We start from the raw sequence: 27,911 nt of genomic DNA, 5'->3' as shown, positions 1-27,911 counted from the left end.
ATAAGTAAAGGATTTCTAGAGGCTATCAAAAGGGAATAGAACCGTGTATAAAGTTCAAAAAAGAAGAGGCTTTGGGAAGCATTCTCTTTGGGACCACTTGCTAAGCATTTTGCTTTGTAAAACCTATGCTGGAGCGAGCTTTTCAAGCAAAACTTGCAGGAAACGAGGAGCATCATTTGCGTTGGGTTTCCACAATCAAAAGCACTCCGAGCAGATTTTGAAACGCATTTTGGAACATATTGGAACGCATGAAGCTTGATATAGCTAATGCTGGAGCGCCTTTAAATGCAAGCATTATTTAAATGCACGCAGACCACGAGGAGTAGCTACTTCAAAGGAACGTATGCTAGGGTAAATGACACTTTTGAAGGAAACAAGAAGGAATGAGCATGGGGATTACAACGCATTTTTTTAAAAGGGGAAATCTTGAGCAAAACAATGGGCAACAAATTAGCTGGAAGATGGAGACATCGATAAACCCTTTAATGTGCGCACATGTTTGGAAAGTGTGAATCGTGAAAAGAGAGAGAGAGAAATGGCACAACAGCTAACGAAGGAGCAGAAAGCTGAGTTCAATAAGGCATTTAGCCTTTGCGACAAGGACGACGATGGCTACAGGATATGATCAGCGTGATGCTGATCAGAATGGAACCATTTTCCAGAGTTCTTGAAGCTGATGGCACGTAAGATGAAGGACACTGATTCTGAGGAAGAAGTCAAAGAAGAGTTCAAGGAACGGACCACACACGCATGCAGTTGCATATTCAGAAAAACTTGATAATCCCATGGATGGTGGTAGTTGTGCACGCTGGAAGTTAATGCATGCTAGACAATATTGGAGCATGCACTACATTTGCACAATTCGAGATAGCATGAGCGACCATCCAGCTCGGTTTTCAACAAAGGCAGTATTTTAATAATGGCCAGTGATTAAACAATGGCCAGTGATCTCACCCTCGGCGCGGCAACAGCAAATCGAACGAAAAGATTAAATGCGTGGGAATACGGTGCTCCGATTAAGCAATAGAGACAGAAGAGTAAGCGCACGCGTCCAGTTTCTTAGGAGGCACCACTAGGTCGACATTCCATGTTGATACAGCGTGGCTAATGAATTTCGACTATCTTAAGATGGAAAAACAAATTGGACGCATGAATAATTCAGCAACACCAACAAAAGAATAGACTGGACATTGAGATCGATAAGCCAAATAGAGTAATGTATGCAAAAAGCAGGACCTAAATTGCAACTGGATAGAAGCAAATGCGAAGGAGAAAGACGTATACTAGCATGAATTGTATGGGCTGGCTTTTAGTTATACAAAGTGTGATATCAACTTTGAGTACACTACTCAACTTTGATAATAGGTATTATGTAGTTTACAAAATTTATTTCGCACACATTTTAAGATTTTATGACACTTTGTTTTTCGTTTTATATATTAATAAAAACAAACACTAGGCTATGCCTAGTGGATTGCTTAAAAAAAAAAGAAAAAAAAAAGAAATACATCTATTCTCAAAATGAAAAGAGACAGGAAATCTAAGATAGAGGGAAGAGGACTCCAGGGTCTGCGAACACCGGCAGATCTACCTTGGGTCTTGATGATAGGCTATAATTACGTATTTTAGTCGATTATTACACTCTAATTTACTGCACTTTAGTTGAGTTTGCGCTTTAATCGCTAGTGTTTTGCACTAATGGTATGTTTTATGCTTTGTAGGAGTGATTCCGAGCTATATAGATGTTATGGAATGAATTTAAGTGATTTTGAGCTTTGAAGTCTGAGTAAAAGCCCAAGAAATTAAGCCGGGATCGTATTCGGGGATCAACGGATGACAAAACAACAAAATAAAGACTCGAGTAGGCATATTGCGCACCGTCTAGTAAATTGCATATAACGTTTTGCTCAAAACTCTATTTGGGCTCCACAATATATTGTTGGAAAGCTAACGCAAAGGGATACAACTTTCATGGTTTATGTTTTTCCAAATTCCAAACGAAACACGGTGACAAAATGCGGTTGAAATCGTAACCGCAGTAGGACCGCGACAGAACATTGTTGCAGATTCTGAAGGCCACTCTGGCCGCGGTCCTGGCGGTAGAACCGCGGCAAGACGCGTAAATTTCAGGGACAAAGTGAAAAACACGGGATTTTTAGCCCAAATTCCCAAAACCCTATATTAAACAATAGAACTCGCCCTAGGGAGGCATGTAATGTTTTAGAGAGTACTTTGGCAAGAAAAACAAGTGTGAGAGATCACCCAAAACATCATATTTTCTTCTTCTCTTTATTTTTCTTGCAATTTTGATCATGAATATTTTCATAGTTTATTTACCCATTGTCATGAGTAGCTAAATCCTTTGTCTAGGGTTTTGATGGAACCTATTGAAGGATGAACTTCTTGATTATGTTAATATAGTTTGCCAGTTTAATCTCTATTTGTTCAACTACGTGTTTGTTATAGTTAATTGACAGGATCCTCAATTAGCTATGCCTATTTAGTGTGCATAACTCGGGAGAGAGTGCATATTTAGGTGATTGTTGAACAACACCACTCCCAAAGTATAAGAGGGATCTATAACCGAGGATTTAAAGGCGGGATTAGGGATAACGAAGCCTTGAGTACGATCTGAAGTGAGCTGTATTAAAAGCCAGCTAGCGTAGCTCAGGAGAGTGCGTCTAGTAAATTGTTGTGATTACTCGGGAGAGAATTACAATACGCAAAGTGCTCATGATCAGTAGAGAATACTTAGGCGAAATTATAGAAGACATAGAGGGAAGGATTCCGACAATTGGGGAAATCTTAACTCTAGACCTCCTTAATCTTCTCTCCAACCCGTAGTATCTTTAGTTGTTAATCTTCTAATTTAATTATTTAATTAATTAGATATAAGAATCTTAATATTTATAACTTAGGAATTGTTAGAGCTTGTCTTCTTAACAATATTGAACAGTTGTAGCTAAGCCTTAGTTCTCTGTGGGATTCGATTCCGGACTTGTAAACCGGATTATATTTGCAACGACCGCATTGTCCTTTTTTATAAGGCATAGTTGGGCGTGATCAAAGTTTGGCGCCGTTGCCGGGGAACTAACGGTGTAGTTGTAAGTGTACATATTGCTAGGTTTCAAGTTTGAACTTTTATTTTATTTCTTAGTATTTGATTTTTTTTTAATTTTTTTATTTTAGTTTTATTTGAGAAACATGGCATCATGGAATTATGAGAATTTTGATGTTGGTAATTCTACTTTTAATCCTCCTTATGCATATTGTGAAGGAAACCACCCAGGGCAAAATTATCAAAATATTTCCGAGAACGAGTTTTGTGCACCAACTCAATCTTATGTGTGGAATGTGTGTGATATGTGTGGTGGTCAAGATGGTCACTTTCACGGTTGTGCTTATATTTCTTACCTTCCCCCAACCCCTTACTTTGATGGTTCTTCTTTTTCTTGTAAAGTTAATAGGAACAAAGAACCCAGGTATGAGGACCTGAAAGAGATCGAGGATATGCTAAAGTGCCTTACGGAACAATATGATGAGATACAATTGCGGGTACAAAGGCAAGGGGCAACTATTCACAACTTGGAGGCTCAAGCGAATAAATTAATTGAACCTTGTAAAGTACAACAAGTTGACATTGTGGATAGTAGCCAATATGAGCATGAATTGGCTGTAGAAATTGCCATTCTACTGGAGGATTTAAGAAAATACGAGGATGAGCTAGAGGAGGAGAATAGAGTAGAACACCAACAATCAATCGCACTTGAGTTTGAGGATGTCGATGTTGTAAGAGAGATACTAGAGTCAACCAAGGATATTGAGGATACATATTTAGTTGACTCTATTGTCATTAGTGTTGAGAATGTAGACAGTCCTAATGTTCATGTAGTTGAGCGCATTGGTCCTCACTCCAAGCATTTTTCCACATTGTGTTTAGATGATGATATGGAAATTGAGTCGTCCGAGCCATTTGAGGAGTCAAAGAATGAGGAACAAAGTGCTTACATTCTGGAATTCTTCTTGCCAGAAAGTCGGGATTACATACCTCATACAAAGGCCAAGGAGTGCAGAATACTACATTATTTCCTTGGGCCAGTTAGATTCATTCCACCACCCCATGACCATAATCATAAGCTTGAATAAAAACTAGGGGTCCAATTCATATGTTCAAAGTGGAGACAAAAAGTGATTTGTGTCGTGCCGCAACGTTAAATCAAGCGCTTGTTGGGAGGCAATCCAACTTTACTGCTTTATTTTTTTATTTTTAATTGTATTATGTTTGTAGTGTCGATTTTTAATTTTCTAGGAGCATGGAAAGCAAAGCTATTGGAAGAATGCAACAGCAAACCAAATGGTTGGAATTAAGTGTGAGGTACCCGCACGAAGGACCAAGCTTGGGAGAAGTCTGAGTTACCCATGAGCTGCTAATGCTTCGGCCTTTGACCTATCAGGGAGTCTCTTTTACCCTTTTATTAGTTATAGTGTGCATTGGGGACAATGCATAATTTTATGTGTGGGGTGAGGAGATTGTCTGAGTGACTTTCTATGCTATTTTAGTTGTGCTAGTAATTGAATAATTATTTTTTAAAAAATAGAAAAGAATGGACTTTTCCCGACGATGGATCTATTAGACAATTTTCTTGAGGGATTTAAGTCTAAAGAAAAAGTACAAAAAGATTTTCTTTTGTTAGGTAGTGTAATAATTACCCCTTGGTTTTTCTTTAAACCACAGTTCTTTTCCAAGGGTTTTATTTGAACCGGGTGTAGTTAGTTTTTTTTGGGAGTATGAGACATTGTGTTGTGTTTTGAAGTGAAGCAATATCTCTTGACTTTGTTATGCCTTGAGAATAGTGAGTACTTTGGTTGTGACGCTTAAGCTCAGTTTTGACTCTTGTATAAGTACCTTAAATTGTGTGTTCTTAAAATTGCTTAACTGCTTTGACTAGAGTGTCCATGAATCCAATCCTGAGTGAGTTATGTGCCATGTGTGTGTAAGGAATTATTATATTCTGTGCATTGTATTTGATGCCTAGAACTTGCCCTGTGTGTTTGCAAAGCGAAATAGTAGTTTTATTCAGTCTTGGAAGTGATATAGGCGTTTCTTTGTTGAGCCAGATATGTATATTTTACCCACCTAATTGTTATATATCGTATTTAACCCCTTTGAGTCTGTAATCTTGTTTCTTTGGCAACCACATTACAAGCCTTACCTATTTATTTGAATTAACCATCTATTTGAACCATTGTAACCTCTCAGGAGCACTTGAATTGTTATGAACTTTGTAAAAGTTAAAGTGTGGGGTGATTGGTTTGGCTTTTGAGCGGAACTAATGAAATAAGGAGAAAGGTGCACTGTTTCAAAAAAAAAGTAAAAGCCACTTGAATTGAAAAAAAAAATAGCTGGATTGTTGTAAAAAAAAAAAAATAATTCCTTGATAAGTGGTGGCTCTTGATGTAAGTGTGCTTAAAGAAGTATGGGGTAATATACATTGATGTGAAAGTGGAGTTTGGTTTGACATAAGTATGTGGTTTGAATGTTAAAAGTATATGTATTAAAGTGCTTAGTGAGGTGTAGTCACTCTTATATCTAAATGTTTCCTACCCGTCCCGTAGCCTATATTACAACCAAATAAAGTCTTAATTGATCCAAGATTGAATGAGCTCGATTAGTGGAGTAGTACACTACGGGCAAGCTTATGGTGCATCTTTTGTGGCATATGAATGTTATTTCTGAGCGTGAGTGAATTCTTTTTATCTTGAGTTCCTAAGTGTTCTTAAATTTTATTGTGTGGAACTACTCACTTTAGTTGTGTGAGGGCACTTGATTCATGAAGGAAAGGTAATGTTAGTGACCTCTATGTTAGAGTAAGTGAGTGAGTTGTGAATAATGCGTGGTACTTGGGAGTCAAATCTTGAGGTGAAGATGTTACACTTTTGTGCTTAGTCTATTTTAAATACTCTTGGTGTGATGAGTTAGGAGAATTGTTTAAAAAGGTTGTGTCTATAAAAAGTGTAGGTTGATTGCTTGAGGACGAGCAATGGTTTAAGTGTGGGGTGTTAATGATAGGCTATAATTACGTATTTTAGTCGATTATTACACTCTAATTATCGTGATGACGCCTAACTCTTAGAATGCTAGGCAAGCCAACAGATACAGTTCTAACACATTAATCATTAACCAAAACAGTAATTAATATTTATTTAAATTGAACATATATGAAGTGCAGAAATTTTATAACATTTTAAAACAATAATACATAACTACCCAAAAGATTTGGTGTCATAATCCACGAACTTCTAAGAATTTTCTACAAACACTGGTTTAAAAGAAATACATCTATTCTCGAAATGAAAAGAGACAGGAAATCTAAGATAGAGGGAAGATGACTCCAGGGTCTGCGAACACCGACAGATCTACCTTGGGTCTCATGTGGACTGAAGGCAGCAACCCAAACTCTGATCAGTGCGGTCCAGTACCTGGATCTGCACAGAAAGTATAGAGTGCAGTATCAGTACAACCGACCCCATGTACTGGTAAGTGCCGAGCCTAACCTCGGCGAAGTAGTGATGAGGCTAGTACACAACACATAACATAAACCTGTGCAGTGAAATCATATACGAGAAAATGATAATAACGGAAATTTAAGAGATAATAACGGGAAGGGGGAAAACATACTGGGGGAACTAGGAATATTCTGTAAATAGTACAATATAGAAACATAGTAAATATCATACTTGGAACCAACGAAAGTATTAACATAACAATCACGTGCACAACATCACCCTTTGTGTTTTTACTCTCGTCCTCACCATAAGAAGCAACAGAAACGGCAAGATATCACCCTTCGTGCATTATCTCTCTCATAATCATGGTACGGCGTGCATTATCAATATTGGAATACGACATGGAATCACCCTTCGTGCATTAACACTCATAGAATATGGCACGACATCACCCTTCATGCTTTATCACTCACTCACAAAACATTGCACGGCATCACCCTTCGTGTTTTACACTCTTTCTCACCCAAACAACAGAAACAATATCAATCACACAAGGTAATTATCAATAAACAACCTCGTTTCAACATTTAACTTCACAATATAATTCTCAACTTGAGTCAATACTCAACAAATATCCAATACCGGAAAAACATAATAAAACTTGTTTAACATGATGAATAACCAGTTTAAGCATGAACAATACGTATAAAGAAACACAACAGTCACAAGTATAAGGTCCACTCGCATGCTATGACCCGACACCAACGTATAGATACTCATCACCTCACCTATACGTCGTACTCAACAACTAACAAGTAGCAAATAAGGCAACAACACCTAATCCCTCAAACTAAGGTTAGCCACAACACTTACCTAGATTCCACGGCCAAAATCAAGCCTCAATTACCATTTTACCTCTCGATTCCACCTCCAATCCACTCGTATCTAGTCATAATTAACTTAATAATATCAATTATCGCTAAAGAAATCAACTCAAATGCATAATTACAAGTTTCCCAACATTTACCCCAAAAAGTCAAAATCCGACCCCGGTCCCGCTTGGTCAAAACTCAAAGTTCGGACCAAAATCCGATTACCCATTCACCCCCGAGCCTGGATATACAATTGGTTTTGGAGTTCGACCTCAATTTGAGGTCTAAATTCCCAAATTTTGAAATTTTGAAATTCTACCCGAAACTCTCAATTCCACCATGAAAAACCCTAGATTTTGTGATAAAATCTTGTAAAAAGATGAAATGGATTGAAAGAAATAAGTTAGAAATCATTTACCTATGATTTGGGAAAGAAATGGTCTTTGGAAAATCGCCTCTTGAAGTTTAAGGTTTGAAAATTGGAGAAATGAATCAAAAATCCCATCCAAAACTCGTTTTGAACAGTTGCAGGTATCGCATTTGCGATCACAGGTTTGCAAATGCGAACTCGCAAATGCGGACTTTACTTCGCAAATGGGAAAGTTGGCCTGGCCTGCTGGCATCGCAAATGTGAACAAGTGTTCGCAAATGCGGCCCCTGTTCTCATCGCAAATGCGACGCCGAGCTTCACAAATGCGAAGGTCCCCTCCCAGTCCTACTGATCGCAAATGCGAGCTTGTGCAGACCTGTAGCATACCAGAAATTTTCTTAAGTTTCAAATCACTCTGTAGCCTATCCAAAACTCACCCGAGCCTTCGGGGCTCCAAACCAAACATGTACAAAAGTCTTAAAACATCATATGAACTTGCTCATGCGATCAAATCGCCAAAATAACACCTATAACTATGAATTCAACACCAAAACACATGAAATTTTCAAGGTAGTTTCAAACTTCCTATTTACTCAACCAAAGGTTCGAATCACGTCAAATCACTTCTATTTTTCACAAAATTTCACATATAAGGTTTAAATACCATATTAAACTTGTACCGGACTTCAGAACCAAAATACGGGCTCGATACCAAGAAGTTCAAACATTATTCAATTTCTAAAAACTATTATATTTTCAGTTTAACAATTTTCTTCAAAAATTTATTTCTCGGGCTAGAGACCTCGGAATTCAATTCCCCAACTAACTACTTGAACCTGAATACATGATGCCCCAGGTGCATGAAGGACAATGATGGGGAAAATATCATACTCATAGTTTGGCTTATTTCCTTCAAGAGTTCATAAGGCCTTATATGACTACACATACTTTACGCTTTATTAGCAATTCACATAACATCTACATGGAGAAAATATTGAGAATAATCCCTTCACTTTCTTCAAATCTAAATCTCTACTACGAATACCCAAATTAAACCTTGGCGGCCCTTAACTTCCTTCTCTATCTTATTCTGTGATGCGCTTGAATGAATATGACCGTAAGGTTTCCTACCCAATATGGTTGATCATGGGATGATGCTTCTTCTTTCACATGTTCAAACATTCAACCCCATAAATTTAATACAAGGGAGAACAACAGGGTTCGAGACAGAGCTGGGATTGTTTAGGAATTCATCAATGTGTTGAGCACAAGCATTCCAAGATGTTATATCCTAAGAAGTATGAAGTTTATTACCAATAGCGCTGACGTGGCTAATCATTGTGATGACATCATTGATTTGACAAATGAGGCATAAAGTTAACTAGTATATCAACAATAGAAATCCTTAAGGAGGAATAGTCAAGTACGTGACACCAATCACCTCTTGGAGGGTAGGTAAATCGGTTTAACTCGAAATGAAAATATTCTGGCACCCTGAATGTGATATGAGTTTCAAAATACATGAAGTTGCATTACGCTCTTAACAGTATTTGCCACAAGGGAACTATGCCCAAGCCTGCCAAGTTGAAAAAGAGATTGGACACTTGTGAGATTATTATAATTCTGGCAGCTTAACCCCGCCACAATGGTTTAATCCTATATGCGAGGACTAGAGATATGAAAATCTTGTCTTTCAAATCAATATGCTCATGATATGTACTAGACATGTTTCTGTCATAATAACTCTCAAGCTGTAATACCAGGCCACTTTATGGGCAACAATAATACTAGGAACAAAGTGAGCTACTTATTGCGGAACGATCTAAGTGGACATGAAAGTCATACTGAGATGGGAAAACAAAGCGATCTTCCTGTGACAGATTTGTGAAAATCTCAAATTTCGCAGAAATTTTATGCGAACAATCGACCACTTCAATTGACATGTACATATATGATGGGAGCTGAGATATGCTTTCATGTTACTAGACAGTGAAAAAGTTTCATGATAATTCTCACAAAGGAGCAGAGTGATTGTTCACACCATAGGAGCCACATACACCGGAAAGAAAAAGAGTGGCTCAAGAAGGACCTCAGCATTAAGTTGCTTTACACTGGGTTTGATACCATATAGGTAAACTTTATGACGGTGCATGTATAAGCACAAGTGAGTAGATATTATCCATTCGACGCTTAAGCACAAGTGAGCAGATACCACATAGGTAAACTTTGCGATGCTTATGCGGCTCGCGAAATAGTTTACGGTCGCGAAACGGACCGTAGAATTTTCTTCTTCTCCCAAATATTTTCATAAACAATTTAGTCTACCTCGTCACCACAAAGATGTCATCCTCTTCGGGCTCATCCCTGAGCCGGTAAGCAGGTTGGAGTCTGGTAACCAGGACATGGTGTTCTTCTTGAGCTTGCGAGCCCAAGTGGCCGACCTCTTTTTTATTTTCATCTCGGGCCCCTCTTAGTCCGAGGATTTCCTCTTTCTATTCTTCTCCTCCACGGCAACCTGGGGCTGCCCCGTAATAGAGGGATCAAAGGACAAGGTCCTCATCCCCTTCCAAAGGCCTAAATTTGGTGATCTTATTCAAACCTACAAAATAAAGAAGAGAGGTCAGCATTATGTAAGTTGAAGGCATCATGACAACTATTCGAAGGAGAACCTCACCATGAGAACGGGCCTCCCATCAGCCCTTTGAAAGTTTGCTCCATGAGCGTTCAAAGTATGACATCTTCTTTCATATGCCTTCGATCAACTCCTTGAGTCGGGGGATCACATTAGGAACAGGGTAACAGCTGCACAACCACAAGAACGAATGATGCGAATTGGAAATGAAGGAAATCGTCACTTAAGGAAAGACTACACTCACGAGATGTATTCCATTTCTCGGGAAATGACATGGAGTCGGGAGGGATCAGATCTTAGATCTTCACTTGAATGAAGCATCCCTGCAAGCTTTGATATCGATCTTGATCCTCGTCGATACTCGAAAAGGGGGCCTTGCTGGCCCAACGAGTAAGCTTGATTAGTCATTCTCAAAAAATCTGGGGACTGTATAGATAGAGCAGGTGTTCAAGGGTGAGCCGAGGGGATTGGTGTAGTCCACAAAATAACAAAGGAGGATCACGATCCTCCAAAGAGACGGGTGGATTTGCCCGAGACATTCCTCGTACCTATTATAGAAGGTCAAATCACTAGGTCTACCGGGCCTAGCGTGAAGGGGTAAGTGTGGACACTTAGATACCGCTCCACGAGAGTAGTAATATCATCCTCGGGCCCAAGGACTACTACCTCATTGCCTTCCTATTTACAGTCCTATCATACCACATGAAGGACATCTTCGGTAATGGAGTATATATATCTGCATGCTCCTTCTCCCCGGTCCTGTTTGTACGAGGGCTTCTCGACTTTGAAGTCGTCTATTATGGAGCAGCCCCCGAATATAAAACTTTTCATGGGGGGGGGGGGTTCGGGGGGAGCCTCAAGGGCAGATGCCTTAGGGCAGCCACTTTAGGAACGGCCACTTCGGGAACAATCGCCTCGATAGCAGCCACCTCGGAATTTGTGGCCGGGGTGAGAAGATGAATAGGCAGCCTGTTGTGGAACTGATTTGGATGTTTTAGCCATTTCTATCTGATAAAGTTCAAAAATTTAAAGAAAAGGTATGAAGGTTTGAAGGAACAAGTTTGGAGGCGGAAGAGCGGGTATGGAAATTTGAAGAAAATCTGGATAAGAACCTAAGAACAATTATGAATATTTGAAAATCAAAGATGAAGATATGAAGGTTTGAAAGAAGTTGGTAGTAGCTAGAAAATTCAAAGGTGGAAGCTTGATCGGAAAGTGAAAAAAGAACAAAGGGTAGAAGCTTTTTATAGGGGAAAAAGTGACACTTCGCATTCAGAGGCAACCAACCGATGGTTGACACATGTCCGAAGTCAGAACGACACGACTGATGGGATGTTTCAACTTCTTTGTCGTCTCGATTGTAACGTACGAAGAAAGGAACCATGCAATATCTATTGTTTCTCATCGTTTCGGCAAACCTACTCTCTGAGAAACAAAGGGACTATCTATATACGGGTAAAATCGAGGCTAATGAGCACCCCAATTTCCCTTTTAGAAAATGAAGCAAGGACATAACTACAATCGGAATCGAAGCTAGAAACCTCTCGCACTAAGGAACGAACGAAGCGCTTACCACCAGAATCATCGAGACAACGCCTCCCGAATCCGGTTCGAGCTCCAAGACCTCGAAGAGCACTACAAATGGTTGCACACGACTAACGAAGGGTTGTGATATCCGCGCCCAACCGAATATCATGGCGCGCGTGGATTCGGCCCATATTGGCAGCATATAAGTGATTAGCAAAAAAGAAGATTTTTATTTTTTTTAAAATTGTACTACGGATGAAACTCTCCTACTATATAAAGGAGGTAATTTTTATTCAATGACATACAGTAACACGCGTATCGAGGCAATATAAACTTATTTTCTCTCTGCTTCTAAGTTAAGGAAAAGTTCTTAGTTTTGCTCATAACTCTTCATATATATTTTGGTTCCGAATTAAGGGCAGATCAATTGTTAAGCTCAGATCCGAGCCCGAACTTAACATTGCAACTTATTTGGTTATTTATTTTATCTTTAATTCGCTTATCTGACGTTATTGATCACTTGTATCAAACTAATCCGCATATCCTTAAAATCACGTATAAATTCAATTGTTATCCATTTTTAAGGTAAACAGTAATAAATATAAATGTCCACTTTTTTAGAGGCGGATTTTGGATTTCAACCTTATGAATTTTGGATTTTAGAACAACGACTTTAAGTGTTAATGACTAGGTTCTAAATTGAATATTTGTACATATTTAATAAATTTTAAATACCAAATACGCTGTTCGAGCAAAAGCTATTGGTTCAACGTAGCTTGGCTTGTGCCTCCGCTGCTCGTCCTGTTCGGAAAACCAATAAGTAATTTATCATTTTTTACCTATTTTACCCTTATCATTGTCCAACATATTAGATTTATAATAGTTAAAGTTAATTGATATAATAACATTACTATGTTATTTATTGTTTCATAATTAAGAGGGGTGCCCAATTAATAATGGACAAATAAACTTGGACGGAGGAAGTATTTCCTTTAATCGGAGTACCCTAAATTTTGAAATGATTAGTTGGGAACTTGGGATCAAAACTTTTTACATAAGTTCTTTTAAGATAAGATCATATCTATTCTGAATCTTAGATTATATAACATACTAATTAAATAGTTCCAACTGCCATTTTCTTATTTGCTGTAGTTTTTAGTTGAAGTCCTTGTTGTACTTTTGCAACGAATATAATGCCATTTCTTAAAATAATCACGAGGTTGGTGATTTTGTTGGTAAGGTTGGAGCAGGTCAATAGTATCTTTATAAAGATTACTCAAATTAAATTTACAATAAAACATGCAACGTGCAACGACAAAAATCTTAAAAGGAGGGTCTCTATATCTGCTTGAGAAAAATATTGAACTTATAGCGAGAAGGCAGTACATATTTCCACAAAAATAAAAATAAAATAAAAAAACAAGAAGAGAAAAAGTAGTACATATATGGAAATCCTATAAAAAAAATCCTTTGCAAAATTTGTAAATTCGTTCCTAATCTCTTGTTTGACACGCATTGAGTTCCTTATAGATTTTTTACTGTTATAAAATTGTCCCTTTTTTTTAGTTCCTTAAGTATCACAATCGTAATTTTCTCCCTGCCCTCGCAAAACCTCCCTTTTTGGTTTGTAATTATTTTAAATCCATTTTAATTTATCTATTCGACTTGGTTAACAGCGTGCTCTTTAGGGAAGATAGGAACTTATTAATTAATTACATATATAATTAATAAAGTAATTACAAATAACTCTCTTAAAAATATTAATTGGTGATATGGTAATTAAAATTATAATTAACCTGATATTAAAGGTTAAATTCACTAATAAAGAATCTTTATATTATCAGCAATATAACTTAAATTCATGTTTTATTTTTGTGGTTTGTTGGTTAGGACAATTTGGAGGTAAAGGAGACCAGTGTAAAGGTAATGGAATGCATTTAGTTTGTTTTTTTAAAAAATATTTTTTGCTAGAACTCAGCTAAAAGTATTTGTGCAGAATATTTTCTTCAAATTTTGACAATATATTGCTCAGTCGGCCATTTTGGCACCGTTTATCAATTTTTCATCCATTCATTAAATTGCTAGTTAATGATCATATATTTAGTAGAACTTGATTTATCTACCCTCGTAAAAAATTTCAAAATACTTAAGCTATAATTTTTCCTATACATTTTCATAACCACTCAAATTGGAAAGAAAAAAAAAAAGACCATTCTCATGAACCCCGACCATATTAAAATTATATTCTTAAAGGAAAATCTTAGGTAGTCTAGTTATTGTCTAGAGGCTTAAATTGTCTAGTCGGTGGACTTGCTTGGCGAGACTTCACACATATATCAAATTAAGAGAAAATTATACTTTATAACCGTGGTAAAAATAACAGTCAATAAAAGCCATAAACTGATAGCAACTCAAACTATTATATTTGTAGGGATTAACTTTTATGATTTATTAGTTTATTATGATTTGACTAGATGTGGATCTCTAAGAACTAACCACGCTTTTCCTAGGTTATTTAACTACTATACATAGGAGTAATACAAATTTCTTCTCCCAAGAAATTATTTTACTATATCTTGTGATTGTGGTACTTTAGTAAAGCTTCATTTTGAGCAGGTGGTGAATACTAGTAACGTGGACAAACGATTCCAGAAAACGTGGTAAAAAACAATTAGTATAAAATTCATTGTGTTTGGTGATACTAAAGACAGATTTTGAAAGGGATATAAATTAATTAGAATTTGGTTCTTCAAGAAAAAATAGGATGAGGAGTTTCATTGTTTTTGGTGAAAAACTGAATCTACCGTTTATATGTTTGAATTCTATAGATCGTAACTTTGTTTAGTTTATGTTTTTTGCACGTGAGTGACAGAGTGAGGCAATATCTTTTTCATAAGTTATTTGCAATGGGGATTGGAGAAAGGAAAAATTTATGTAATGTGTTGAGCGTGCAAATAAAATTTCACATTAGTAGTGTTATGACGAGGAAAAGACAAATTCAAAAATAAAGAAGATTAAGAACATTAAATTTTAACGTGGAAAACCCTTCAAATCGAAGGTAAAAATCACGGGATCACAAAAATCCAAAAAGTTTCACTATTACAATAAGAGGGTTACAAAAGTTCTTCAAATTGGATATACAACAAGTGTCAAACACAGAGCAACAACTGTAACAAGAGCAACAACTAATCAATTGAAGAAAGAGGAGAATACAGAAAAATGGAGCTTCTGTTCGAGGCTCGAAATCAGATTCTACGAGCCTCCAAATCCGATCTTAACCGTTCAAATCCAAGATGAAGATGTTACAAACAGTCAGTCAAATTTTCAGCCCGATCCAACGGTTAACAAATCGAAAAACATAATTTGAATATTGGCTAGTCGGAATAAAAATCTGCAGCAAAACAAATATTTTTCTTCTCTCTTCTCTCTTGACAAAAGCTCTCTCAAAAACCACTCTTATGTGCTTAAGTCTTTCAAAGACTTGTATCAATAAGCATAGAATAATTCTCCAAGGTTGTCCTATTTATAGATCATGAGTGGTGCTTTCTTTTAAAGCCAAAACCCACTCAAAATAGGAATAAACTGAATCCAATTCCAAATAGGAATGGAAACCAAAAGAGAATAGGATTAGATCATAGGGCCTTTGGCTGGACAACATGGGCATGAGCCCAACAAACTCCCCCTCCAGCCAAGGGGCCAAATGTGTCTTTAAGTAGAGGAACTATTGACAAGCTTCATGCCTGCCAATTTTCTACAAAATTCATGTTTATCTACAACCACCGCCTTTGTCAGCATATCCGAAGGATTTTCATCAGTGTGTATCTTCTCAACCTCAAATAATTTCTCTTCCACGACCATTCTTATCTAATGATACTTTCTATTTATATGTTTGGTCTTAGAATGAAAAGTGGAGTGCTTGGTGAGACAAATAGCACTTTGATTATCACAAAATAAGATGTACCTTGGCTGCTCAAAGCCAAGATCATTAATAAACTCCTTCATCCATAATAGTTCTTTGGCACCTTCTGTGACAGCAATATATTCGGCTTCTGTAGTGGATAGATCTATGCACTTCTGTAGTCTAGATTGTCAAGAAACAGCTCCCCCTGCAAAAGTGATCAAATAACCGGAAGTGGATCTTGAATTATCAAGATTTCCTCCTAAATCAGAGTCTGTGTAACAAACAAGTTCAGGCTTACCATTGCCAAAGCACAGCTTCAAATCTGCAGTACCTTTCAAATACCTTAATATCCATTTTACTGCATCCTAATGTTCTTTTCCAGGATTAGAAAGGAATCTACTAACAGTACCAACGACATGTGCAATATCTGGTCTAGTGCAAACCATAACATACATCAAGCTACCAACGGCAGAAGAGTAAGGAATACGAGACATCTCCTTTTTCTCTTCATCAGTAGATGGACTCTGATTAATACTCAATTTGAAGTGTTTAGCATGAGGAGTACTAACCACTTTTGCATCTGTCATATTGAACCTCTTGAGTACCTTCTCAATGTATTGCTTTTGGGACAGAAATAACTCCTTTCTATCTCTGTGTCGGTGGATTTGAATGCCCAAGATTTTCTTTGTTGGCCCCAAGTCCTTCATCGCAAACAATTTGCTCAACTGCTTCTTAAGGACTGCAATTTTGGATTTATTCTTGCCAACAATAAGCATGTCATCCACATAAAGCAATAAAATAATAAAATCATCATCAGAGAACTTCTGAAAGAATACACAGTGGTCTGAAGAAGTTTTCTTGTACCCTTGTTCTTCTATGACAGATTCAAACTTCAAATACCATTGCCTTGGAGCTTGTTTCAATCCATACAGGCTCTTTTTCAATTTGCAGACATAATTTTCTTTTCCCTTAGTTACAAAACCCTCAGGTTGCTCCATATAAATCTTTTCATCTAAATCACCATGAAGAAAAGCAGTCTTGACATCCATCTGCTCAACCTCTAAATCTAGACTTGCAGCTAAGCCTAGAATCACACGAATAGAAGACATCTTCACAACAGGGGAGAAAATTTCATCAAAGTCAACTCCCTTCTTCTGGCTAAAACCTTTAACAACTAACCTCGCCTTGTATCTAGGCGCAGAGGTATGGTTATCTTGCTTTATTCTGAATATCCATTTGTTTCTCTTACCTTTCGACAATTTCACTAACTCATATGTGCCATTCTCATGGAGTGACTTCATCTCATCTTCCATCGCTTCGATCCACTGATCTTTGTGAGTATCTTGCATGGCTTCATCATAATTCTCAGGTTCTCCTATGTCAGTCAAAAGTACATACTCATCAGGAGAATAGCATATAGATTTTTGCTTCTCCCTTGTAGATCTTCTAAGAGAGGTTTTAGGAGCATTCGAAGTAGTTACCTGTGCAGGAATTGGTTGCTGATCAACCACAACTTCATCAACTGGAGCATCCATAACATCTACACCATGATGATCATTTTGATCTTGATCACTATCTCCATCATTGTCTTGGGTTCCTTCATGTGCAATAGGTGCCTTAACAATTGAAACTGGATCAATAAGAACTAACCTCTCATTACTCTGAGAATCTATCTTGTCAGCTTTGTCAATATCTTCAATAGTTTGGTCTTCAAAGAATATTGCATCACAAGTTCTAATAATTTTATTGTCAACGGGATCATAAAAACGATACCCAAACTCATCTTGACCATAACCGATAAAGATGCACTACTTAGTTTTGACATCCAGTTTTGATCTCTCATCTTTAAGAACATGCACACAAGCTTTACACCTAAAAATTCTCAGGTGATCATAAGAAACATCTTTGGCAAACCAAACTCTATCTGGGACATCACCATCCAAAACAACTGCAGGAGACAAATTGATAACATAGGCAACAGTGTTAAGTGCTTCCGCCCAAAATGTATTTGAACGTTTAGCCTCTGAAAGTAAGCATCTAACTCTCTCAACTAGAGTTTTATTCATCCTCTCTGCCAAACCATTCAATTGAGGTGTCTTGGGCGGAGTTTTCTGATGACGGATTCCTTTTTCCTTGCAATAGTTATCAAAGGGACCACAATATTCACCACCATTGTCAGTGCGAATATATTTTAATTTCTTACCCGTTTGTCTCTCAGTTAAGGCTTGAAATTCCTTAAACACGCTAAGTGCTTGATCTTTAGATTTCAAAGGATACACCCAGAGCTTACGAGAATGATCATCAAAGAGGTCACAAAGTAAAGTGCACCACCTTTTGACTTTACTTTAAAAGGACCACACAAATCAGAGTGTACTAGCTCCAATAAATTCTTGAGGGAGGATGGCTATGAAAGAAAACCCTTTTCTGTTTGCCAGCTAATCAATGTATGCACATTTTCAGCTTTGCTTGTTTCACTCCAGAAAGCAAACTTTTCTTGGCCAAACATGTAATCCCCCTCTCACTCATATGACTCAATCTTCGATGCCACAATTCTGACAAAGTATCACTTTCCACCAAATTTATTGAGTCATTAAGAATAGAGCCCTGTGTCACATATAAATAACCAGACTTGACTCCTCGAGCCACTACTAACGAGCCCTTGGTGAGCTTCCATTGGCCATTAAAGAGGGCATTATGGTAACCTTCATTGTCTAATCTTCCTACGGAGATCAAATTAAAAGGAAAGTCTGGAGCATGCTTGACATCTTGGAGAACTAACGTTGAACCATTATTAGTTTTCAAACAAACTGTGCCAACACCAAACACCTTAACTTCACTGGCATTGCCCATTTTTAACACTCCAGAATCAACATGAGTATAAGATGAGAAAAAGTCTTTTCTTCGTGTGACATATGAGGTAGCTCCAGAATCTACTATCCAGCTCGTCTCATGGGATACCAAATTGATGACATTTTCATCATAAGCAAAAAGAAGGTCATCTCGAACAATAGCAACAACATTGTTCTCGTTATTTTTAGCTTTCTTTCCTTCTCTAGTGTCTTGATTTAACTTGCGGCAAAACCTTTTGATGTGTCCTTTCTTGCCACAATGGTTGCATGTAATATTATAGTATTTGGACCTTGACTTACTTCTACTTTTACCTCTATTCCTTGAGCCTCTTGTTCTATCTCTCCCCCGGTCTTTAGTAACCAAGATATCTTCTTGTGAGGACGAACCCTGAGATTTTCTCCTTACTTCCTCGTTCAATACACCACTCTTGGCATATTCCATGTCACCTTACCTTCAGGAGCTGAATTTGTCAAAGAAACACGAAGAGTTTCCCAAGAGTCTGACAGAGTATTAAGAAGCCAAAGTCCTTGTATCTCATCATCAAAATTAACTCCCATTCCAGATAGCTGATCAAGGATGCCATGAAAATTATTTATGTGATCAAGAATAGGGCTGCCTTCCTTGTATTTAAAGGTCATTAATTGCTTTAGCAGAAGCAATTTGTTGTTCCCGATTTTTGAAGCATAAAGAGTCTCTAGCTTTTCTTACAATGATCTCGCATGTATCTCGTTCACAATATGGTTGCAAACATTATCTTCAACCCATTTTTGTATATATCCACATTCTTGTTGGTGCTCGAAATTCCAATCTTCATCGGATATACTCTCGGGTTTATGAGCTAAAAAAATGGGTAGATGCACGAACAACAAGTCTTTCATCTTGCTTCTCCAAACATTATAATTTCTCCCATTTAAACATACCATCTTGCTCATATTCGCCTCCATTCCGTAACAGCCCGGATAAATAATCAAGGCTCTGATACCACTGTTATGACGAGGAAGAGGCAAACCCGAAAATAAAGAAGATAAAGAACACCAAATTTTCACGTGGAAAACCCTTCAAATCGAAGGTAAAAACCACGGGATCACAAAGATCCAAAAAGCTCCACTATTACAATAAGAGGGTTACAAAAGTTCTCTAAATTGGATACACAACTAGTGCCAAACACGGAGCAACAACTGTAACAAGAGCAACAACTAATCAATTGAAGAAAGAGGAGAATCCACAAAAACGAAGCTGCTGTTCGAGGCTTGAAATCAGATTCTACAAGACTCCAAATCCGATCTTCACTGTTCAAGAACACTCAATCAAAATTTCAGCCCGATCCAACGGTTAACGAATCGGAAAACGTAATTTGAATATTGGCTGGTCGGAATAAAAATCTGCAGCAAAACAAATATTTTTCTTTTCTCTTCTCTCTTGACAAAAGCTCTCTCAAAAATCACTCTTATGTGCTTAAGTCTTTCAAAGACTTGTATCAATGAGCATAGAATAATTCTCCAAGGTTGTCCTATTTATAGATCATGAGTGGTGCTTTCTCTTAAAGCCAAAACCCACTCAAAATAGGAATAAACCGAATCCAATTCCAAATAGGAATGGAAACCAAAAGAGAATAGGATTAGGTCATTGGGCCTTTGGCTGGACAACATGGGCATGAGCCCAACAGGTAGTTAAAAAAACTAGGAATCTACGTATAAGGTGTATGAATCTCTTAATGGTATAAGACCTTTTGGGAAAAACCGTGAGGGCTTGGCTCAAAACAGAAAATATCGAGTATCTGTGGTAGATCAGATCAGATCAGATTTAGCACATTTCGGATTCTACAAAATGCAATCCGAATCCGATTCTAATTAATATCGGATCGGATCGGATTTTAAAGTTTGGATCGGATTAATATTTCAGATTTCGGATCGGATTATACGTATTATTAAGGCTATTGCTAATCTAATCGGCTAATGCATCTTCCTTATCTGCTTCTTCTGTGTTATGTGCTAATATAAGCATCTCTTTGCTTTTCATCTTTTTTATTAGCATTGCATATCTAAGAAAATATTTCTCTGAAGGTTCGATTTGTTATACCTCAAAGTTGCAAACTCATACATATATTTTCTCTGTAAAAGAGGCAATACATCAAGAAAAATTCATGTTTCTGCAATTATAAGGGTACTATGGTGCCAATATAGTTAAATCGAGCAATTGAAGGTAATAACTTGGAGGAATATATAAAGGAAGTACTAATTATCCGAAATTAAAGTTTAGTATTTATACATACCCTAATAATTTTGGATTTCGGATCGGATCTGGTTAAAATTATATCAATCCGAATCCGATCCGAATATTTGAAATTTTAATAAACATAATCCAAATATCCGAAATCCGAAATTAAGCAGATCAGATCCGATCCAAATGAACAACCCTAATCTGTGGGACCGTTTTAGCACTAGTCGCACTTTAATAAACAGAAGTTTGATTTGCTTTTGCCAAAAATAGTTGTTTCATTTTCTGGGAAATAGAATAACAAACCAATAATGTTATAAAATAATAGAAAGTTATCATTAAAATGAAATTGAAACAAGAGAATTGACAAGAAACTTAAGACAATTTCTTTTTTTAACGTACAATTGTTGTTCTCTTACAAATGTGGTGAGAAACCTATTTTATTTATAGGAGTAAAACACAAATTTGTCCCCCTAGTAAACAACTTGATACCAAAGTAATTGATTGCTCCTAAATTAATTAGATTGGTCTCCAAGTAATATTCATATTAACTAGACATCCACAATTACTATTCTTATTTTACAACAAAAAACCAATTCTAAACAAAAACCCTAGCCGCTTAACCAAAAATCCGAGCCGCTGTTCTACCATTAATTAAGTATTTGATGCAATGGGTGGTCCTCCAATTAATGGCAGTAATTGCTTGAGGAGGCAACAGAACTTATTAACAAGACAGACAAAAGGTGTTTCTCTATGCTTCCTACTGATGTAGCAAGGTTGTTACAGTAGCATCATGGTATCGCTGGTATTCCCTCCGTCTTAAATTATCTGTCATATTTCTCGTTTACACGCTCTTTAAAAAATATTAATTAGAAGGAGGGTTAGACTATTTTATCCTTATCTACATCTTAAGGTATAATATTTCTTCATTGAATATTTATTCTATTTATATGGTATCTCCATCATCGAGAACAATTGTTATTAAGGAAAATGGGGAAAATATTGTCTTGAACTTCTAAAATGAAAAATATTTTAAGACAATTATTTTTAAAAAGCACGACAGATAATATGAGACGGTGGGAGTAATTGGATAGGGTATATTGGACCTGATGCTACTAAAAGTGCTCCTTTTTATATGTAAAAGAATTGCTTATTTTAGATAGTTGGGGTGCTTTGGTCAAGCTTGTAGGAAAGTAGAAGCTGAAAAATATAGTTGCCTTTCCTCATTAGTATTTTTGAATCTTGACCGAGTACAAATTGCTACTTTAAATATTTTTCAAATTAATTAACTAAACAACAACTACTATTTTTTAAAAATATTTTTTTAAAAAGCACTTCTGACAAAAGAAATATTTTACAAAATAATCAGTCTTTTCTGAGTTTCACTAATTTTGTTTTAAACCTTGTACATATTGCTCAAGAAATTTTATTGCTCAACAATATGTCCGTACAACAACATTCTTGGCTCAAAAGACAACTGCAGTACAAAGCATGAATTCGGGTCCAATATATTATTCTCCTAATTTCAAACAAAGTAGAATATAGAGTAACTAAATTGAACATAAGAGAAAGTTTGGAAAGTCAGATTAGTCTGCCAAGCCTGGCCTATTTGATGTACTAGGAAGAGCTAACTTGAATGCGTTTTCAACATCCTGCACTCTAATATCAACATTTTGATCAATCTGCAAGAACGAATTGAATGTCATATATATTAGTAGTTCATTTGAGGCTTGACAACCTTAGCAAAGCAATTTTGGTTATCATGTAATATAATTTGACAAAGTATTGCATCTCCACTAGGGGCGTACAAAAAAACCGATAAATCATACCAAATCGATAATCTGAGGCAAACCGGAAAAACCCCCGATTATGGTTTTGGTTTGATTTGGTTTGGTATTAGAAATTGGTTTGATTTGGTTTGGTATTAGAAATTGGTTTGGTTTGATATGGGTTTAACTGAAAAAGGTCAAATCGAAATTAAACCAACCCGATAATACATTTATATAATTTTTAAAAATATTTTATACATAGAAATATTTATTGTTATGTAATTTTTAATTTTTTTTGATCTTATAACATATTATTTCAAGTTTGGACTTAACATTCTTGAATGGTAAAATGTTATAGCCCATAAATGTAGTAACTCAAATAAAGTTCAAATCAATACAAATGCTAACAAAAGAAATTCAATTCAACATTAGGAATGATGATAGTGTTGGATATCTAGTTTTTAGTTTTACATTGGTTTATAATTGTGCCAACAAGACTTAAAGGCACGTTCTATATAGTGGTGGGTAGACTGACTATGTTGTATGGAGTAGAGTATTGGCCCGTCAATAAGTCCCATGTCCAGAAGATGAAGGTAGCTAAGATGAGAATGTTGAGATGAATGTGAGGGCATACCAGGAAAGACAAGATTAGAAACCAAGTTATTAGAGAAAAGTTGAATGTTTCATTGGTGGAGAACAAATTGCGGGAATCAAGGTTGAGATGGTTAGGGCATGTGTAGAGGAGAGACATAGATGCCTCGGTGAGGAGGTGTGAGAGGTTGACCATAGCGAATCTAAAGAAAGGTGGGGGTAGGCCTAAGAAGTATTAAGATGAGGTGATTAGGCAGGATATGCTATTGCTCCAGCTTATTGAGGACATGATCCTCGATAGGAAAGGGTGGAGATCGAGAATTAGGGTGGAAGGATGACAGGTAGTCGCTAGTGTCTCTTAGTCTTACCAGTAGTAATATTACTATTTTTGTACTTCTCTTATTCCTGATTCTTTATTATTACATATTATGTCATTTGTTTCTATTGCATTGTTGTTGCTACTATTTGTTACTTTATTTTCACTGTTCTTGAGCCGAGTGTCTATCGGAAACAACATCTCTTCCTAATAAGGTAGAGGTAAGGTTTGCGTACACATTACCCTCTTCATAACCCCACATGTGGGATTATACTGGGTTTTATGTTGTATTGGTATATAATGAAAATGCATAACTTAGTTTATCTTTTTCTTTAGTGCTTAGTTATGTAATTAATAGTACTTATTAGCTATACTTATTTTAGCATGAGCTACATATTATTTTTAGACTATGTTAATTTTTATTATGGCTTATTAATTAGCAATATTTGCTTTATGCAATTTTATTATCTTTGTTATTGAATATTTTAGTATAATGCTATGACTTATCTCATATTATTATGTTTATTTTTTGAATAGTACATTATATAGTTGTATCTTACTAGGACTAAAGAAATACTTAGAGCACAAGTTACATATTTTGTGCTATGAAGACTTTACCGAGGAAAAAACCCCGAAAAAAACCCATAAAACTCGAGAAAAACTGAGATTGAAAAATCTGACTTTGTTGGTTTGGTTTGATTTATAGATTTAAAAACCTGACACCATTGATTTGGTTTGATAATTAAAAAATCCGAACTAACTCGATCTATGTACACTCCTACTCTCCACAAAACAAATACTCCTTTACTTAATACCCTATGAGAAAAATCAAAGCTTTAAAAGTTAATTAGAAAAATACTTTTTAAAATGTGAAGTTCTTTTTTTCCTTGCCTATATTACTGTGTTAGAATAAGAAAGGTTTAATCTGCATAACCACAAAATAATTAAAAACTCACCTTGTCTGTTGAAGAAAAGCTAATATATATATATAAAAGTAAAATGCCTTCATTGGAAATTTGGAATATATATAATCACGTTTTGATAACTAAATAAAAAAAATTAAACAATGAGAAATTACCTCAGCAAGAACGGAGATATAATGAAGAGCAATATGATTGGATGGTGTAACTCTAATATGGTGAATAGTAAGATGTAGCTTTTCCATTATTCCAGCAATTATTGTGAAGATACTCCTTATTTCCTTACTGCAATGGATTCCTATGAGTATATTCTTGTCTAGAATTTGAACCTTGATATCATTCTGATCAGGTTTGGATTCATCAAAATTCTTAGCCAGAAAAGAGTTGACATCAGATGCAGTAGCAGCCAAAGGAAATTGTTTTTGTACTGTGGAAGTTGATTCAATCAAGTTTTTACTCTTTGTTGTCCCAGCTTCCTCTAAAGCCCTAACACGTCCTTGAAGTTCTCCTATGTACTTGATTGAATCTTCAAGAATTGAAGCTTTGTCCAACTGATCAAGAAATATTACAAAAATACTTCAAGCGTTAGGTTAGTCATATACCCCATAGAAAAGAAAAAAAAAGGCAGTTCGGTACACGAAACACCTCGCATTCATATAAGGTTCGAGGAAGAGTGACACCTCAAGGAGGTGTGATCAGTGGTGGAGCCAGTATTTTCATTAAGGGAAATCAAAATATAAAGAAATAAACTCACCAAGAAGTCAAGAGGTGTCAATATATAGTAAATATACATATTTTAAAAAAATTACCCAACTACACTATAATTTTCCAATGAAGGGGTATCGGTTGACATCCCTTGGATGCATGTGGCTCCGCCACTGAGTGTGATGTAGACAGTCTACCCTAATGCAAGTATCAGTGGCCGATTTTAAGACTTGAACCAGTGACCTATATAAATCATACGGAGATAATTTTACCAGTGCTCTAAGGCTCACTTTCAACATGCAAACCATAGAGATGGAAGAATTTAAAATAAGCAGTGAACTATGTTACTTTTTGTTATAGTTGGCATTTGTTGTTAATTTTGTGTTTATTAGCATGTCATTGAGGAAAAAAGAAGAGGCAAAGCAGTGAAAATAGAGGGAACAGCCCCAGTCTCTCCAATTTTTTTCTCAAAGATTATAAGCTTGGAATAACTTCCCTAATTTCAAAACATAGATCCATTCACTTATTCCTTGTTGTTATTTTCTTTCTGGCATTTTTTGTTGTTATATGCCTTTTCTTTTGTTCCTTTTATGATATTATTGTCTCTTCTGTTGAGTCAGGAGTCTCCCAGAAACAACCTCTTTACCCTCTTCGGGGTAGGGGTAAGGTCTGCATACACTCTACTCTCCCCAGACTCCACTAGTGAAATTTTACTGGGTATATTGTTGTTGTAGATCCTCATCCTATCGAGTATTAATTTATTAAGAACATGAAAAGGGTGGTGCACAAAACATCTCTCATTTATGCAGGGTCCGGAAAAGGGCCGGAACCCAAGTGGTGGGATATAGACAACCTACCCTAATGCAAGCATTACTGGCTGCTTCCACAGCTCGAACCTGTAACCTATATATAGGTCACACGGAAACAACTTACCGTTGTTCTAAGGCTCCCTAAGTTTATCAAGAACATGAAATAACATAAATCATGAGTTCTAAGATTATATTACTTTACCCTAAACGTTTGGACTGACTACAGAAATCATATATCCATTGAAAAAGAACATAATAGAACTACTTTAAATCTTTGTAACTAATAAAGAGAGACTTTATTGAAATTATAAATACCTTCTTGAGGCCAGGTATACTTTTGGCCAAAACAGCAAAAAGTTGAGTAAATCTTTCTCGGCGTTTCCTTTCAGCCAAAAGATGATCTTGAGATTGTAAAGGACTTCTACAAATCCTTTTAGTTGGTGATGAAGACAATCCTATGACGACCTTTTCAGATATCATATCATAATCTATTTCATCCCCTAGAAAATTAGAGTCTGGATTTCCAAATGAAATAATGTTAAGCGAAGAAGAAGAAGAAGAATTAGTAGAAGTAGAGGAATTAGGAGAAGAAGAAAAAGCAATTTTCGGAATTTCCATTAATGAAGAAGTACTGCTGGGATTTTGATTAGGGAAAGATGTGAACATTTCAGAGAGTAAATTCTTAAATTCAAAAGGTTCTTCATCACCAGCTGTATTTTCAAGGTTATTAAAACTTGCATTTTCCATGGCTAAATTTACAAAAATAAAGGAGAAAAAGATCAATATTGTCAAGAAAAACAAAACCCTAGCTTTGAATTTTTTCAGCTGTACTTTGTTTTCTTATATGCTATATATAGAAACAGACCCTAACGTGTGAACAGTCTTTTTCTTATGGATAGCGTGTAGTCTTTATTAGAAGTTGAAGGAAATATTTCCTTGCTTTACATGCTGATTGAAAAAGATAGTTGAGGGATGAAAGGCGAGGAAATATTTTTATTATTGGTTTGTTATTAATTATATACAGGGGTATTTTGTAAAAATAGCACGGGCTAGTCAGTTTTCGGACTGGTCATTCAAAAATAGCTAGTGTTTGTAAAATCATTGAAAAATAGTCACTACTTTGCTGGAACACGGAAAGTTCCAACATAATATACTAGAGATCGGTGCACCTGTGTATGAACTTCCAGCATATTATGCTGGAACTCCAACACGCAGAAAGTTCTAGTATATATTATGCTGGACCGGTATATTATACTGGAGTTCCAGTATACTTATGCTGGAACTCCAGTATATTATACTGGAATATTTTTCCAGATTTTGAACAATGTTTTCATTCATATTTATCTTTACATGAAAATTGACTAAATTTCGATTACTTTTAAAACTGTGGCTATTTTTAAATGACCACTTGTAAATTGAAATTCTCCCGGATATTTTTCATTATACAAATGGTTTAGCAACAGTAGTGTACCTATCTTGAAATATATAATTTGGATTAAAAGATAAAATTAGCCTTTGTCTTTTCTTAGACCCATCATCATCAGTTCAACACCATGCATATCCCATTAGTCATTTTTAGTACAAAGAATCAAATATTTGATTAAAAAAAATAATCTCTGTATTATAATCTCTACATTACTAATTTTATACCACTAATCTCCATTTAACAATCCTTGCATACATGTAAAATGAAAATGATGGAACTAAAAACGTTTAAAATCTATAAAAGGTGGCGTTCCTTTTTAAACAAAATTAAAAAATAAATTAAGATAAATAATATTGACAAAAATAGAATATTAACATCTGGCCGTGTAGAAAATATATAAGTACATTATACTATTAGATCAATTATTTAATTAGATATAATAATTCATAATAAGTGAAATTAGTAAATTGAAGAATAATATAAGACTATATTTCTTAAG

At 36.0% G+C, this 27,911-nt stretch overlaps 1 protein-coding gene across 1 annotated transcript; it reads right to left on the bottom strand.

The window, feature by feature from the left end:
- Window positions 1–22,462: 22,462 nt before the first annotated feature.
- Window positions 22,463–26,733, bottom strand: LOC104241570 (transcription factor bHLH18-like). Its single transcript, XM_070149954.1, has 3 exons — window positions 26,302–26,733; window positions 24,631–25,023; window positions 22,463–22,558 (listed from the first exon to the last, which is right to left on the bottom strand). Exons 1-3 carry the CDS (start codon window positions 26,731–26,733, stop codon window positions 22,463–22,465), a joined length of 921 nt encoding a protein of 306 aa, XP_070006055.1.
- Between the last annotated feature and the right edge of the window lie 1,178 nt (window positions 26,734–27,911).

Source organism: Nicotiana sylvestris, chromosome 6 (genome assembly GCF_000393655.2).
Source record: "Nicotiana sylvestris chromosome 6, ASM39365v2, whole genome shotgun sequence".
NCBI lineage: Eukaryota > Viridiplantae > Streptophyta > Magnoliopsida > Solanales > Solanaceae > Nicotiana > Nicotiana sylvestris.
Note: the sequence above shows the minus strand (reverse complement) of the source record. Positions and strands in the feature narration are given on the sequence as shown.

What these genes read in the sequence shown, in the direction of transcription:
- LOC104241570 (XM_070149954.1), bottom strand. Translation starts at nt 26,733, where the DNA reads ATGGAAAATGCAAGTTTTAATAACCTTGAAAATACAGCTGGTGATGAA. An exon ending in GTATACCTGGCCTCAAGAAG is followed by an intron (nt 25,024 to 26,301) that starts GTATTTATAATT and finishes TTTCTTGATCAG; the next exon opens with TTGGACAAAGCTTCAATTCT. An exon ending in ATATCTCCGTTCTTGCTGAG is followed by an intron (nt 22,559 to 24,630) that starts GTAATTTCTCAT and finishes TCGTTCTTGCAG; the next exon opens with ATTGATCAAAATGTTGATAT.